The sequence below is a fragment of the Ursus americanus genome, chromosome 21 (genome assembly GCF_024610735.1).
Source record: "Ursus americanus isolate L20-20 chromosome 21, mUrsAme1.1.p, whole genome shotgun sequence".
NCBI classification, from domain to species: Eukaryota; Metazoa; Chordata; class Mammalia; order Carnivora; family Ursidae; genus Ursus; species Ursus americanus.
Genome location: NC_142147.1, coordinates 35,574,607 through 35,590,092, shown reverse-complemented (window position 1 = coordinate 35,590,092; position 15,486 = coordinate 35,574,607). Strand labels below are relative to the sequence as shown.

General features: G+C 45.1%; 1 protein-coding gene across 1 annotated transcript in view; it reads right to left on the bottom strand.

The window, feature by feature from the left end:
* The window catches only part of CDH13 (cadherin 13), a 984,218-nt gene that overhangs the window by 9,643 nt on the left and 959,089 nt on the right, over positions 1 to 15,486 (bottom strand). The window contains exons 12-13 of the mRNA XM_045796090.2: positions 4,624 to 4,857; positions 1,675 to 1,893 (exon numbers count right to left, since the gene is read on the bottom strand). Coding sequence (XP_045652046.2) covers positions 1,675 to 1,893; positions 4,624 to 4,857 — 453 coding nt within the window. The remainder of the gene's footprint in view (positions 1 to 1,674; positions 1,894 to 4,623; positions 4,858 to 15,486) is intronic.

Below are 15,486 nucleotides of genomic sequence, written 5' to 3'. Positions count from 1 at the left end.
ATGCACTGCAGGAGGAAGGAAAACAGGTTACAGAACCTCATACTCAGTATAACATGAATTACACAAAGTTTCACAAACTGCACAAAATAGAACTATACGTGGCGTGTGTAGGAAATGTATAAAATAACATCTGGGGGCGCCTGGGGGGCTCAGTCCGTTAAGCGTCTGCCTTCGGCTCAGGTCATGATCCCGAGGTCCTGGGATCGAGCCCCACGTTGGGCTCCCTGCTCAGGGCAGAGTGTTCTTCTCCCTCTGCCCCTCTCCCTCACTTACGTGTGCACACACACGCTCTCTCAAATAAATAAATAACAATGTTAAAAAAATAAAAAAATAAAATAACACCTGGACACACTCTAAGTCATGATAGTATTTTCTCTGGGGAGAGAGAGTAGGAAATGAAACTGGGAAGAAAAACATAGGGGATTTCACCTTCATCTGTAATATTTTATTTCTTGAAGAGAAAGGAAGAAGAAGGAAAAAGAGAAGAACAGAAAGAGAAGAATATATTTTCTTCCATCTATCCTTTATTCTTTCCATCCATCCATCCATCCATCCATCCATCCATCCATCTACCCTTCCTTCCTTCCTTCCTTCCTTCCTTCCTTCCTTCCTTCCTTCCTCCCTCCCTCCCTCCCTTCCTCCCTCCATCTTTCTATCTGTCTATCCTTCTATCTGTCCATTCATCCTTCTATCCATCTATCCATCTATCCATCCTTCCATCCCTCCATCCATCCATTCATCCATCCATCACTCCATTTATCCATTCATCCATCCAAAGAGACACTTCTTGTTGTAAGATGTTCTCCTTAGCTCTGCCCCAGGATGCTGGCCCAGCACACAGCTTTATACACAGTAGTTGTCTGATGTTGGAATGTGTGACTTCCTGTTGTCCCCACCTACCACTGACATGGGGAAATAACAACTGCTGTTCCTTTTCTTCCTAAACATCAATTTCTCTAGTTCTCAATTCACACTTACACTGATAACTTTCTCAAAACATAAATACCAAAGCCCAAGAGGATGTGAATGGCATTACCTATATGTGAGTAATTGCTAAGGTTAACGTGGGGCTAGTACTCCACGCATAGGAAATATTTGATACACACATCTATTCATTTTATGCGCACGTTTATATTACTCAGCATAACAATTCATTTGTTTAAAATAATGCTTCATTATATTACAGCCGTTACTACCAGTCAGTGGGAAAAAAATGTGTGAATTATGCATTTCTCTCTTTTCCTACCGCCCAGCCTCCCTCCATGAATTCTCACGACTGTTCTTAAAAAGGCAGGGGACCTACTTTAACCTTGCCAAGGATTCTTCCGCACAATGCAGAGAGAAATAAGGCCCTGGCAGGCCAGTTACCTAACGTAGCGCGTCCTTATTAGCCTAAATTTAGTAGCATCAGCAGGACGTTTTCTCCTCACCTGGTCTGTGAGTTGCAATGAATGTCTTTGCACAATTCCTTAGACTGGCTGTCGGGGGGACGTGAAGATGCCCTTCAGCAGTAGTTTGGAACGCTTTTACACGTAACACGCTCTATTATACAGACATAAACCAAGAACGAAAGCTTCCTCTGGGATGAATTGTTTGGAAAGCTACACGGAAGACAGGGGCTCTGGTGAGGTTCGTTTTTTGCACTCACGCATACGCCTGAGCCGGGCTACTTACAAGCCAAACTGAAGAGGGAGACGAGCAGGACTGAGGTCACGCTGAAGTGCAGGGCCCCCGCCGCGTTGCAGTCCACTTTGGAGTTCTTGCAGGAGCACACTTGTACCCTGAGGTCTGTGATGTTCGTCATGGGTGGTTTCCCTGAATCTGTCACCATGATGGGCAGGTGGTAGTTGGCTTTGTTCAGGTTTTGAAGAAGGCTGACCAGGGCGTGCGTATCTGGGGGGAGACAAGGAGGACCTTCGTGAGAGAGGGTTAGACTTCCCCACATAAAGGGGTGAGTTTGGCTACGATAACCACACCAATCAGGCATGGCGTGTTGGTTTATAACCCCGGGCACGTTTAAACTTAAATTCATCAACAGCAAATAAAAGTTCGAATTCAGCTTGTCAGTTGTGCTCGCCACACCTCAGGTGCCCAGCAACCAGGCGTAGCAGGTGGCTGTGGCGTTGGTCGGTGCTGGATAGAACATTCCACGGCCAAGGAGTCCTGTGGTTCAGCGCTGTGATAACCTGTTTCAAGGGGACCTACTTCTGTGAAGATGACCACCTACTAAGAACTCCTCCCTGTGAATTTATTACACCGATAAAACCATCTTTGCCAAAATCACATCCGACATCTAGAAAAACTGACTTAAAAACCCATTGTCACATCATCACAGTGTGCACCTTAAATATATGCAATTTTTATTTGTCAACTATACTTCAATGAAGCTGGAAAAAAGTAAAAAAAGAAAAAAAATGAAATGATCAGCTTGGACCATTTTAATTTAAGATTTCCAAATTCAAATAATCATAATAAATTCTTAGACCTAAAAAAAAAAACAACCCCAAAAACAAAACCCAACCACTCCAAAACCATCCACTCGCTCTAAACCCAGGCAGGACCCCCGGGTAATGGCCATGGGGACAGGTGCTGTAGCCTACAGCTTTATCAGTCCTCAGCCACCCTCTGGATCTGGGTGGGAGCGTGAAGCACCACCCAGCGGGGACACTGAGCTTTCGGCCCTTGGTTGCTGGGAGTACATGCTGTGAGCCCACCCTTGGGCAGCGTGCAGAAGTGCTCACCCCTCCTGGCCAGTGTGTGTAGCCTCGAGCTATTATCTTTTCAATAACTCAGATGATTAGGGATGGTTTTTTTTTGAGAGAGAGAGAGAGAGAGCACGCAAGTGGGGGGAGGGGCAGAGGGAGAAGGAGAACCTCAAGCGGACTCCACACTGAGTGTGGAGCCCAACGTGAGGTTCAACTTCACACCCCGGAGATCACGACCTAAGCCCAACTGACTGAGCCACCCAGGTGTCCCCCCTCCTTGTTTTTGACTCTCCCCTTTCTGGGCATGAACAGTGCTAGGTATTAAAAAAACAAAACTGGGACCAGGAAAAGAACTGAGAAGTCATCTATCTCCCAAATAAAACCATGTGGAAAACAGAGCAAAGACATGAAAACAGAAACAGGTGGAGTGTCATCGTGACCAGACGGAGAAGCAGCGGAAATAACCGCAGTCACCCCAGTTGCAAGGAACAATCTTCCCATCTCCCTCACGTGGACAAGAAACTCGAGTAAGAAATGTCCAGCTGGATCATTCTGGAAAGAGCTGGTGGTGGCTACTCCAATCTGTGATAGCCACACAAACTAGCAAAGGAAGCACTAACCCCTTGAACAAGAGGAGGGCTGGTTTAATTAAAAGTAATCAGCGTAACAGAACTCATTCTTTAAAAAGCAATAAAATAGACAAACAGGCGAATGGAATAGATAACAAGAGGAAGGCACTAATAAAATGAGATATGAGGTAAGGCCATTCAATACATATGAGATTTTTTAATAGAACATTTTATGCACAATTGTACAGCCCATTTCCAAGACTTAATGAAATGCTCAATTCCCAGTCCCTCTCGAAAAGTCTACCGCTGGTGGGTGAGGAGGGCCCCCAGGCCGGGTCAGTTGCAGGGGAAGTTCACTACTGGAGACAGAGTGTGTGCCCAGGGCATGGGGTCTGGTGTTTGACTTTGTTGCAGAACAAGGTGACCTTCGTAGTGAGTTCACAGTTGCCACAGGGAGGGCACCAGGCGCTTGTGGACGTGGGAATGCTGCCAGGTTCAGCACGCAGGGAAAACAGCGGGCTGAGTTTTGAATTCCACTTTCCCACGTGGAAAGACTGGTAGAAAGGGACATGGCTTGCAGGTTTCCTAAGCGAGGGACAGGATAGTGGGCGATGATATCACAGTTGAACATCAGAGCCACAGTTATTGCAAAGACAAAGCTAATTTTGAGGAGGTCTGCCACATAAAGTGCAAGATGGGGGGTTAGAGGCTAAGACTCTATAAAGATTGTTCTAGCAGTGCTATCTTCTCTGAGAACACGCACGTCACGGAACATCTCTCCAGATTGCGGCAGAGAGTCGACGTCAGCACAGCTCTCTGAGAGAAGAGGCGGCTGAGCCACGATGTGCGTGCAGAGAGGCCGAGACCCTGGCTTCAGAAGGCTGAAGAGCAGGTGTGTGCACGGTACAGAGTGTGCGGACAGGGTGCGGGTATACGGTGTAGGCTGGAGAGTGTAGGATGCCTGGTAGGGAGTGCACTCGTAGTATACGGTACACAGCAGGCAGTTTGCGGTGTGGAGAACACGGTGGCCAGCCCAGGACATACAGCATGGGGCATACAGCGTACCGTGTCCAGTACAGACAGGACAGGAAAGAAACCCAAGGGAAGACGGTGTTTGCGTTTGTAAGGAATGGCTATGCATTTGTACAGACCGTGTTCGTTTGCTGGAGGGAAAGGGCTCGGTACGGGTCATGGTAACGCGCCAATCGCTGGATGTTCACCACGTGAGAGCAGAAGGGAGGAGGAGAGGAGAGAGGAGGAGGGAGGAAGAGTGTGGGAAGGGAGAGCAAGCCAGGGAAACGAGGCTTCAAAGCCAGAGGGGCAGCTCGAGAATGTGTAACCCGACTTACTATTGATCTTGGAGACCTTCCAGACTTTGTCGGGAACAGCTTGTTTGTGGATCTCAAATTTGAAAGGGTCCGTATTTGGGTGAAGATCCTTATCTGACGCTCCCAAAATCACGACGCTGAGGTTTTTGGCATCGTCGCAGACCTCAGCGACTGTGGGATAAATGAAGGGGGCGTTGTCGTTCACGTCCTCCAGAGTGATCTGCAAGGTTCCGGTCCCAGTAGCGGGAGGGTTGCCTACGGGGAAGGAGGGAGAGGTTAGCAGGCAGCTGGTTCCAGGCCAGAACAATGTGCCACAGCGCTGTCCTCCAAGGCGCTCGACACCTTTATTATCGCTAACGGGGTTCGGACAGGACTGACCCCACAGCTTACGTATTTGTATAAAGGCTGGTGGCCTAAAAGCCTTTTCTCATATGTAAAACTTTCGATTTAATTTCTTTAGCCTTTACCCTTAGAATATGAAGGTTCTAGCACACGGTCTATCCTAACACACTGAAAGAAGAGAATGGATATAACACATAGGAAATTTTCTTGCTTAGCGAATGAAACCTTTATCTAAATAGCCAGGTATTCACAGGTGTGGGTGGTACAGGGCGGGTGGAGGCCCCATGAGAGAAGATCGGGTTTTGTCTGTGCAGAACAGCTCTGCCTGACGGGGCAGACGACTGGAGAGAGAGCAAGCTAATCCGGGTTTTCCTTTGCTGGTGAAACGGGCCTGGGATGGCGGATGGTGCCCCGGGGGGCTGGCCTGGCAACACAAGGCAGATGCAGAACGGTGCGTTAGTCACCGAAACAAAATCACCTGCTGGCTACTAGGGCAGTTGAAGCAATCGTCATATAATCTTTGGGCCTCATTTTTAAGGCCTTGTGTTTTCAATGTTTCCGTTACTTCCTGCCATGTTTTTTTATCTTAGGGATCATTATTTTTAAAAAGCCCGTTATAACCACCTGTGTGATACTGTCTTTCACTTAAAGAAAAGGGTGTTTCATTCAAGAAGACTCAGAGTGAATTTATTTACCTTTCCCTAAGTTCATTTTTAATCGTCTAGACATCAGAGGTTTTCTCTTGGGACCAAGCACTCATGAACAGTTCCTAATTTCTGTGAGAAAAGTTAGATCCAAATTCGCTAGGCCTAACCTAATGTCTAGCTCCATTTCATTTTTCCTTATCCTCATGGGCACTTCCAAGCCCAAGTTTATTTCACCTCACAGTCTGTTTATGTCTTGAAACGCACATCAGGTTTCAAGCTGAGTCTGAATCACACAGGCGTTCGCAGGGTAGTGCGGATCTGAGCTCTGGGTGCGTGTGTCAAGGGCAAGGCAAGGCGAGGTCTGACAGATTCTGCTGGCGAAACGTGGGCGTCCTTTTCAGATTCCAGCTGTCCTGACCTAGACAGTAGAAGGGCGAGCAGGCAGAGGTGGCCCTTGTGCGGGTGACACTAAGCACAAGGGGCCAGGTGTCTGCAGCCCTGTCACTGGGGGGCCACTTGGAAGCTTCTTCCCAGAACTTTTGGTGCCTACAGTCGCATGCTTGCAGGGCCAGCCAGGAAGCCTCATCCCTCACCAGCCCAGAAGGATGGGAGAACCTGTGTGGTGACAGCCTCCAGGGGGACCCAGAGAGGCCAGTGGGAAATGGACTATCGCAGCTCCTACGAGCCTCCCACACCTACTGTTCGGGGAGGATTTTCCCTACTTTGGGGAAGAAACCAGCTTGAAGTAGCTGAGCAGTGAGTCATGAAGAAGTGAGAATAGACATTGTTTAGCAGGGCTCGTGAAACTTTAAATATATCAACACCCAGTGACAGTTTCCCAGTAAACATTCCAACAAATATCTGCTAACGTTGCAACACCAACGTCATTCATCAGCAGAAGGACGGCTACTCCTAATGGTGGCCCGTCATCAACTTTTGTTGGAGCAAGAACTCAAAAGAGACGCATAATTACTTTGAGGTTGGTTTTTCACTGTCCGCTTTAGTCATTTAGTTGGATTTCTTTACTAAAAAATTCTTTTCTCTTTTTTTATTGAATAATTGAATATCTCACAGGAATCCATTATATTTTTTCGCTCTGAATATATTATGAAGTGCCGCCATTTGGTAGAATGGATGAGAAGGCATTATGAGTATTTGAAATATGGCTGTAAGAATCGGCCTTTCGTGAACTTAATTATACCGCTGTCTTTGCTTCCCCATGTGTTATTCTCAGGCCAGGCGGCTGATATCTTCTTCCGAAGTCAAGGAAAATGAGCTTGTTTTTTTCATTGATAAGGTGAAGACTGGACTTTCAAACTCCTCAGGAAAAGAGTCTCTCCCAGTTCACATTACAGGATGGAGAAAAGTCACCAACCAAAATTCAGATGTAATTCGAAATATAATGACTCCTCATAAGCCCATTTGGCTCCAGTAGCTCCGGGGGCCCAGGAAATATTTGAGCTTCTGGGTTTCATGACACGCAGCAAAAATCCCTTGCCTCTTCTCTCCCCTTTCTACCAGCAACCGCCGGCCCCCAAGGGGCTACTCTGCATGACCAAATATCAGAACCCAAGCATGATTGAAACTGGGCCTTCCTCCATGGATTTTCTATTTCAATAGGGACAAAGCCTCAATTTGAGCAAAGCTCCCAGGATATGGAGCTAGAATTGTGATTTGTCCTCCTTGCAGCTCCCTCAGAGGAGCCCATGGGCCAAGTTATCAGGGTACTAGCCTACGGACCAGAGGACGTCTGTCCTCCAAATGAGTGGAGGGGTTTGCCCGTGGTTGCATGCACTTTTTTCTTCATAGGTTAGGAGAAGGAAGGACCCGGAGAGAGGAACCATTCCTGGCAGTGGGTTTTAAATGGAATGGGAGGTGGGTTCGCCTTTGGGAATTTGATGAAGGTCATGGTCTTGCTTCCAGAGAAATGCACCCCCCTCCACACTGAAGGCATTGCAGACCCTGTAGGTACGGCTGAGTGCCTGCTGGTCAGGCAGCTGGTATGGGACACCTTTGTTCACAGGTATTTTATTTTATTCAGAATCCTGACCAAACAGGATTTCCACTTTAGCCAGAAAATACTGAGATTTTTCTGATAGGATCCATCACTCAGATGTTTTATACATATATATACTTGATATCTTGTTAGTAAGAGACACAACTAAAAACGTAGTGTAATCCTAATTAAAAACAGAAATAGAAAAAGATTAGAAAGAATTTCTAGAAATAGAAAAAGATTAGAAAGAAATATACCCGAGAACCTAAATGGTAATTATCTCTCTGGGTAATTAACATTAAAATAATACTTTTCTTTTTAAAATTTTCTTTACAATAACCATGACCATTATCACAATCAGAAACACAAATGTAAATTCAAAAGTTTAAAAATATTTCACCGATTCTACTTTCTTTTCTCTCACTCTTTTGTTTTTACGATGAATTGATATTTGGTAAATTTATAGGGTTGTTAATTTTAGAACCTTTCCATCACCCCAAAAGAGAAACCCTGGGCCCATTTGTACTAAAGTCTCCATGCCCACTTCCAGCTCTAGGCAACCACTGATGTACTTTCTTTCTCTACAGATTTGTGTTTTCTGGAAATTTCTATAAATGGAGTCAGTACATGGCCTTTCGTGTTTGGCTTCTTTCACTCGGCATCGTGTTTTTGGGGTTCATCCCTGCTGTTGTGTGAATCCTTTCCTTCCTTTTCATGGCTGAATGATACTGCATCCCAGGGCCAGACCGTGTTTTGATGGACATATGGGTGGCTTCCGCTTTTTTTTCTGATAGGAATAATGCTGCTGTGAACACCTGCATGCAAGGGACCATGTCGTCACATGCTGTGACACGTCCTCAAGAGAGTCCCCTCAGAGGAGTAGGGTCCCTGGTCTCACCACAGTTGGACGGGCTGGCCTCACATGCACAGAGCGTTAGGATCTGAACAAGAACTTTCAGAGCTAGCTCTGGGAGGTACAGGGAAGTAGTAGATTTTTCTAGTCACTGGTCCCACACCGGTCTCATTTCCCTGAGCTGGGTCTAGAGGCATGCGGCATGGGTCCTACCTTGGGAATCATGGGTGCAGGTGGTTTTATATGGGGAGTAGGAAAGTGAGTTTGCCAACATGAAGAATAAAAGGCAGGAAAAGAGAGAGAGGGGTGGGTGGGAAGCAGGAAGCTCTTTCCTGAGCCCCGTGGGCACTGAGCGTCGGGACTGTTCTCCAGGCTAGTATAGACCAGGCAGTCCGTCGATTTTTGAATTGATTTACGTTGACTTGAAAAAGCTAATGATGAATGCTCTTTCCAAACATGTGTCAAATATATTCATATTTCCATAGGTTTCCATCTCTATCTTGCTTCTATTCTGAGGGTAGTAGTGACCCTGTCTCTATTCCAGTCCTCCCTTGTCCCACCTAGGGGAGGAAAAAGGGGTGTGTAGGATGGGGGTCTGTGGAACTGGGGCTCATGGCAGGGAGCCCATACCAGTGACAAGGAGAGACACCTCAGCTTATGTCTCAAGGAAGCTTGAGGATCCCATTTTGGGAGGAAAATCAGGAGGATGGGTTGTTTTAAGAAGAGTTTAGATGTGGGCTCCTGAGAGAAAGCGGGCACCCTGGCTAATTTCTGAGGCTTGTTGTAGGGGCAAGAGGTGTGAGTGCTGCACTCTACTCCACCCCAAATTCCCCCCACTAAGCAGCTGGGAGCAAATAGATGCCACATCTTTTACTTCATATGAACAGGCTTCTACACTTCCCTGGATGTTTGCTTAAAGGTGAGAGTGAACCAGGGTTCTTCTAGATAAGATGATCCTGTGTATTGTGTTCAGCCCATGTTCTCTTTGCTTTGGTGTTTCAGTATCAGTATTTACCAATCTGTTTTGGCCTGTGCCCCATAAGCCAAGAATCTTGTTGCTTTTAAATTCATAAGCATTTAGAAAATTGCTTTGTTAATGGGGAGCTTGCCAATTGCATTGTACATTTTGAAAAATTTAATAGTAAACTAGCCCAGAACCTGGCCAGAAAATAGGTTTGCAAAATATCATGCCAGGTATCCATGGGTAATACTTAATACAGAACCGAGGCAATTATCCACGTAACTCAAACTTGAACATTCTTTCAGAAGATACCGTAAGCTGAAGTCTGAGCCGTTTTAAAAAAATTCAACACTTTGGCTTTTTTGGTGCCTTTCCATTTTACTAACTTTAGAGAAAAGGAAAAGAAATAGGAGAAGAGTTGATTTGGAGGTCATGGTTAAACGGGCTGGTCTCATTTTATTCATTCCATCAGTAATCATTTACGGGGACTCTGCCCTGTGCCTGGCTGGACCTGCGCAGAAATCAGCAGCCCCCAGGCAGGAACAGACGTGTAAACAGACGCAGGACAGCACCATCAAGTGCGGGAAGACGTGAGGGTGAATTGTCGTGGGAGCTCGTGGCATGGCATAACATAGTGTCTGGTGGTAGATCAGAAGGCTTTGTGAGGAGATGGCGTCTGCGTGTGCAGGAAATGAGAATACTTTTGGAGAGGAAGAAATTGTTCTGGGAGGAAGAAATCATACGGCTATTTTGAGGGAAGACATTCAAAGACTTTAAAGCAGGAGAATGGCTTTGATAAAAACAGAGGATGACGCTGCAGGCACGGAAGGACAGGACTTGCGTGAGGTGCGAGGGAGCAGGAAGAGCAGCTGGGCGCCAGTGCCCTAGGGACGCAGGAGCAGGGGCTGGAGGGCTGGACCCAGGAGCCTGAGCGCTCGGCGGAGCGGGATTGGGATCGGTGGTGTGCGTATCGGGGAGATGGTTCCTAGCTGGAGCTGTGCAGCTGGCCTTGCTCATCCCTGAACTGGGAAAGGGGCACCGCAGAGGAGAACTAGCTAAGAGATGCTTGGGCAGGCTGAACTGAGCGGGCAAGGATGGCCAGCATTTCAGTGCCCAAACTGGTTTCTTTTCCCGATGAACGTGTGAAAGCGATATGCTTAAGATGGTTGATTGGGCTGGTTAACATGGAAATGTCCTCCGGTCGGTAGAGGAGTGTTGCCTTCAATCTTCCCATTCAGACAGACGCCCACAATGAGGGCGGCGTGTTCTGCCAGTTTTCTTGGGGCCTTACTCCGAGTGGAGGGCTCTGAGTCCCCTCCCTTCCCTAGAAAAATGCTCCGACCACCCCCAGGGCTGTGGTCAAGTGACATTTTCTACTTGGCCTCAGACCAGTGAAATGGTTTTGTAATGATAAGTTTAGAAAATCATAACTCAGTTCCAGTTAGTTGACTTAACTCTTCGTTAGGTGTTTACGATAACACCGGGAACTTCGCACTCATGATTTCCAGTCCTTACAACAACCCAGCAGGGAGGGAAACTGAGGCGGAGGGAGCGTAGCACTTGCACCTGTGGTGGTCCAGGGAGGTTGGGGAGCTGGCTCATGTCCAGATAGAGCAGAGTGTCGGGCTCCCGCTCTCTCCACACTGCGCGTGCTGTCAACAAATGATTCTGGTCGCAGTCTCTCTATTACAAGATCTCAAGAGTTTTTATTGGGCCATTTTGTCAGTGACAAAATTGAAGCTAGTATTTTCAATGTGATTGATATTTTACTGGTACTTGAAGTAACAAGGAATGATGGCTGGGTCTTCGATTTATTTTTCTCCTCAATTACTATAACAGCTGAGATAAGGGGTGTTAAACTGGCTTAATTGGGTTGCCATCATAACTAATGGCTTGATTTTATCCAAACTAGCATATTTTAAGGAGAATTAATCTAAATGATCTTACTGCATCCCCCACACAATCTAGAACTTAGTGGAGCCACAAAAAGACAAAGACCACGGATCTCGGCGTCTGTTGGAAGCTCAGGTCCCCCCCATCCCCGGTTTGGGGCTCTTGGTTTTTGGTAGGCATTTCACAATGGGGCTGAACAACATTTTTTCCCTCTCTTTTAATCAATCTAAATGTACTTTGCACAGTATTTCAATTTTGAGTCAACTGGCATTATCAGAACATCTATTCCACAGGGGACTGAGGGAAAAGGCAGGTTGGGACATGATATATCTTAGCCCATGAAAAATCATTATCTCAGTGTATTCCATTTTAATCTTACAGCTGTTCTGCCTGGTTCTATATCTGTGTCTGCTTGGGAACCCACATCACATTTTTCACTGGCTGACTCAAATATACTTTATACAAGTTGCTAAGTCATGAGAACATGCTGCTGAATTTAGTGATAATTTGGCTTGTTTTTACGCTATCCTTCCCCCTATTCTTCAAAATGAAAATAGATAGGGAACGGGCCACTTCGATAATCATAGCAAGACTTAATGTGGCTGCTGAAGATAGTACGGGCTTCCTGGCTCCAACTCTCTCATATGCACTGAGCTCCAGGAAGCACTAGAGTGGATTTTTTCCTCTTTTTCAACTCTCTGTATAGCGTGGGTGCTGGGAGTGAGGGCACTTGGACTTAACTGAAGCAAAATATTTGTTTTCAGTGTTTGGAGTCACAACTTAGACCTTCTCTGAGGGCCTAAGAGCCATCAATAACAATCACGGAATGCTGAGGACTGTACAATGTCAGAACAGAAGGAGCGGGAGAAAGATGAGGTTATAGGCGAGAAGAAGGCAGGAGGGCCAGCCTAATGGACTTCTGAGCAGAAGACGGTCAGCTGGGATTCAGCAGCCAGCTCTACCTTTCCTGCCCATGACCATCCTCTGTGGGATTCCAGAACTCTTAGGAGAAATTGCTTGTGAGAGTTTTCAGCCCACATAAGACAGTGAGACTAACATTTGACCTTTCTGGTGATGACCTGAGCAGGAGCGATAATCACACTGGGATTGGCCCAGGGCTAATTGCTGCTGTTTGCCCCATTGTCAGCACATCCCCAGAGGGATTCCATCTTACTGCATTCCCGAATGTTCTCTCTCCATGTTGGTATTTTCCTTAACGGTTTATTATCACCGCCCCCCCCACCCCTTTTAAAGACAGTCTAGCAATTCTATGTTCGTTGACGTCTTTAACAGAAGAGTTCCTGAGCTCTGAAGGCACTATCTTAACCTTTTCAGAAAATCTGGACCACATAAGGTAAATGATGATATTCATCTCCAAAGATAAAGTGCTTGCCAACACGAAAGGTCATACCTTATTAGTCTATAGGATTAAATGCTTTATCCTTCCAATCATTTAACTACAGCCAGTTCTGTTTTAGCAAAACAGAAGCATTTCAGTTATAATGGAACCACGTTGTTAGGTGATTTGTAGCTCATTAAAATGTTAACAGTTTGTGAGAAGTGCCTTGTACATCCCGGACTGTCCTGCGGGTTACAACCTAGCCTGTATTGGCAGGAGGGGGACTAACGTGCCTTCTTCCCCTAATTGTCTAAACCCGGGCACTGTCGATATCATTGTGAAGCAGGATTCCAGAAACTATATAGACTGGCTTTGGGGCCCCAAGCAAATAGGTTCAAAGAATTTTTCTGTCTCTGTTAACCACAGAACAGGTTTCCAGCCCTGCTTCTAACTGTCATTTTATATTCCTCCATCTTCATCTCACAGTCTCTAGTCTCGAAGAGGTACCCAAAAGGAAACTCTCTTTTGGTGCTGCCTTGTCATAGTTCTCAACTGGATAAGCAGAGCCGTGTGTAGCAAATTAAGGTGGTAGTACTTCTGCCTTTTGCAGAGTTTCATGGGGACCTCAGAATGTGAGCTTTGCTTTGTTCCTTCAACAGACAACCTGCCTCTCACCTTTCCTGGCAGTAGCAGCCGATCAGCAGCTAATACTGTCCTTCCATGGAATGGTAGGGTGCCGAGAGTCTATTTCTAGGGTACACAGGTACTTGGAGAATACATGAATGGTTACAGCCCTCCTGGGGTGGACCACGTACAAGCTCTTTGTGTAGTTGTGTGTTTTTTGTTTAATTTTTACTGAAATACAGAAACACTTACATTTCTATAAATATACAGCTTGAAGAATTTTCACAATCTGAATCCACCCATGTAGTCCAATATTAGAGGATCAAGAAACACATCCACTGGGTATTCTAGCGGTGATGATTAGTTTTTCTTGTGTTTGAGCTTTATATAGATGGAACCACTCAGGATGTGGGCTTCTGACCCGGCCATTTTTGGTTCAATATTATGTTTGTGAGATTCATCCACGTTGCTGCGAAGAGTTGCAGATCATTCGTTCTCAATGTCGTATCGACTCAACTGTGTGAACATTCCACAGTTGACTTATTCTGCTCTTATCGGGCATTTGAATAGTTTCCAGTTTGGGGGCTATTATGAATAGTGCTGTTATTCACATTTTGGCACATGTGTTTTGGTGAACACATAGCCACAATTCTGTTGGACATATAGTTAGGTGTATAATTCCTGGATCATAGGGTGAACAAAAGTTCAGCCTTAGTTGCTACTTTCAGTTTCCAAAGTGGTTGTACCAAGTTACCCTTCTACCAGCTGGATAGGAGACTTCTAATTATTTTATATCCTTGCCAACTCTTGGAATGTGTCATCTCACCGGTTCAACTGTTTTGTATGTATGTCGCAGTGCTGCATTTCATTGTCTTTTCTTGATTAATTTGTATTTTAATTTATATCTATGTAAATTAATTTTTATTTATTTGATTAATGAAGTGTGCGTCTCTTCTGTGTTTATGGACATTTGTCATGAAGTACCTATTCAAGTTCCTTCCCCATTTTGCTTTGGGTTGTGTGTTTTGCTTAAAGACGATAGGATTTCTTTCTTTTTATTTATTTATTTATTTATTTATTTATTTATTTATTTATTTATTTATTTATTCATTTAAAGAGTTTTTATTTATTTGACAGAGATAGAGACAGCCAGCGAGAGAGGGAACACAAGCAGGGGGAGTGGGAGAGGAAGAAGCAGGCTTCCAGCGGAGGAGCCTGATGTGGGGCTCGATTTCAGAACACCGGGATCACGCCCTGAGCCAAAGGCAGATGCTTAATGACTGAGCCACCCAGGCGCCCCAAGTAGGATTTCTTTCTATATTGTAAATATCTTCTACTTTGTGGGTTACCTTTTTACTTTCTTAATATCATTTGATGAACTGAAGTTCTTAATTTTAACATAATCTACCATTCCCCCCCTTTTTGTGAATACTTTTGTGTCTTGCTTAAAAAATCTTTGCCTCTGTCAAGGACACCAATATGTTCTCATATGTTTTTCTCTACAAGATGTATTATTTTACCTTCCATATTTTGGCCCGTAATATATTTATAGTTGATTATTGTATATTGTATACGGTCTAAGAGAAGGGGCAGGATACATTTTTTTCATATGTGTATTAAATTAACCCAGCACTTTTATTGCAGAGACCACACTTCCGTGTCTGCAACCACTATGTTCTGGTCACAAACAGGGACTGTATATGTGTGTGTATCTGCTTTTAAACTCTCTATTCTACTTCATTGGTCAGTTTTTTTCTGTTTTTGTGCAAACACCACATAATTTTAATTACTTATTTTTTTTAATAGGTCAGAATATATAATAGCGTAAATCCTCCAACTTTCTCTTCATGATTGCCTTGGCTATTCTTAGCCCCTTATATTTCCATATGAACTTTACAATCCTGATTTTCTCCTTCACCTCAAAACGAAGATGTGGGAGTCTGTTTGGTATCACATTAAATCCTTTAGGTCAGTTTGGAGAGAATTTACATTTCAATAGCATTGAGACTTCCAATCCATGAACATGGTATATCTCTCTATTTAATAGGATTAAAACTTCTCTTGGCAGTGATCTGTGGTTTTCAACACAGAGTCTTTTTGCTGTGTCCTCATATGGCCAGAGGGGCAGAGGTGCTCTCTAGGGTCTCTTTTATAAGAGCATTCATCCTACTCACAAAAGCTTCTATCTGCATGACCTAAGTACCTCCCAAAGGCCCTACCTCCAAATGC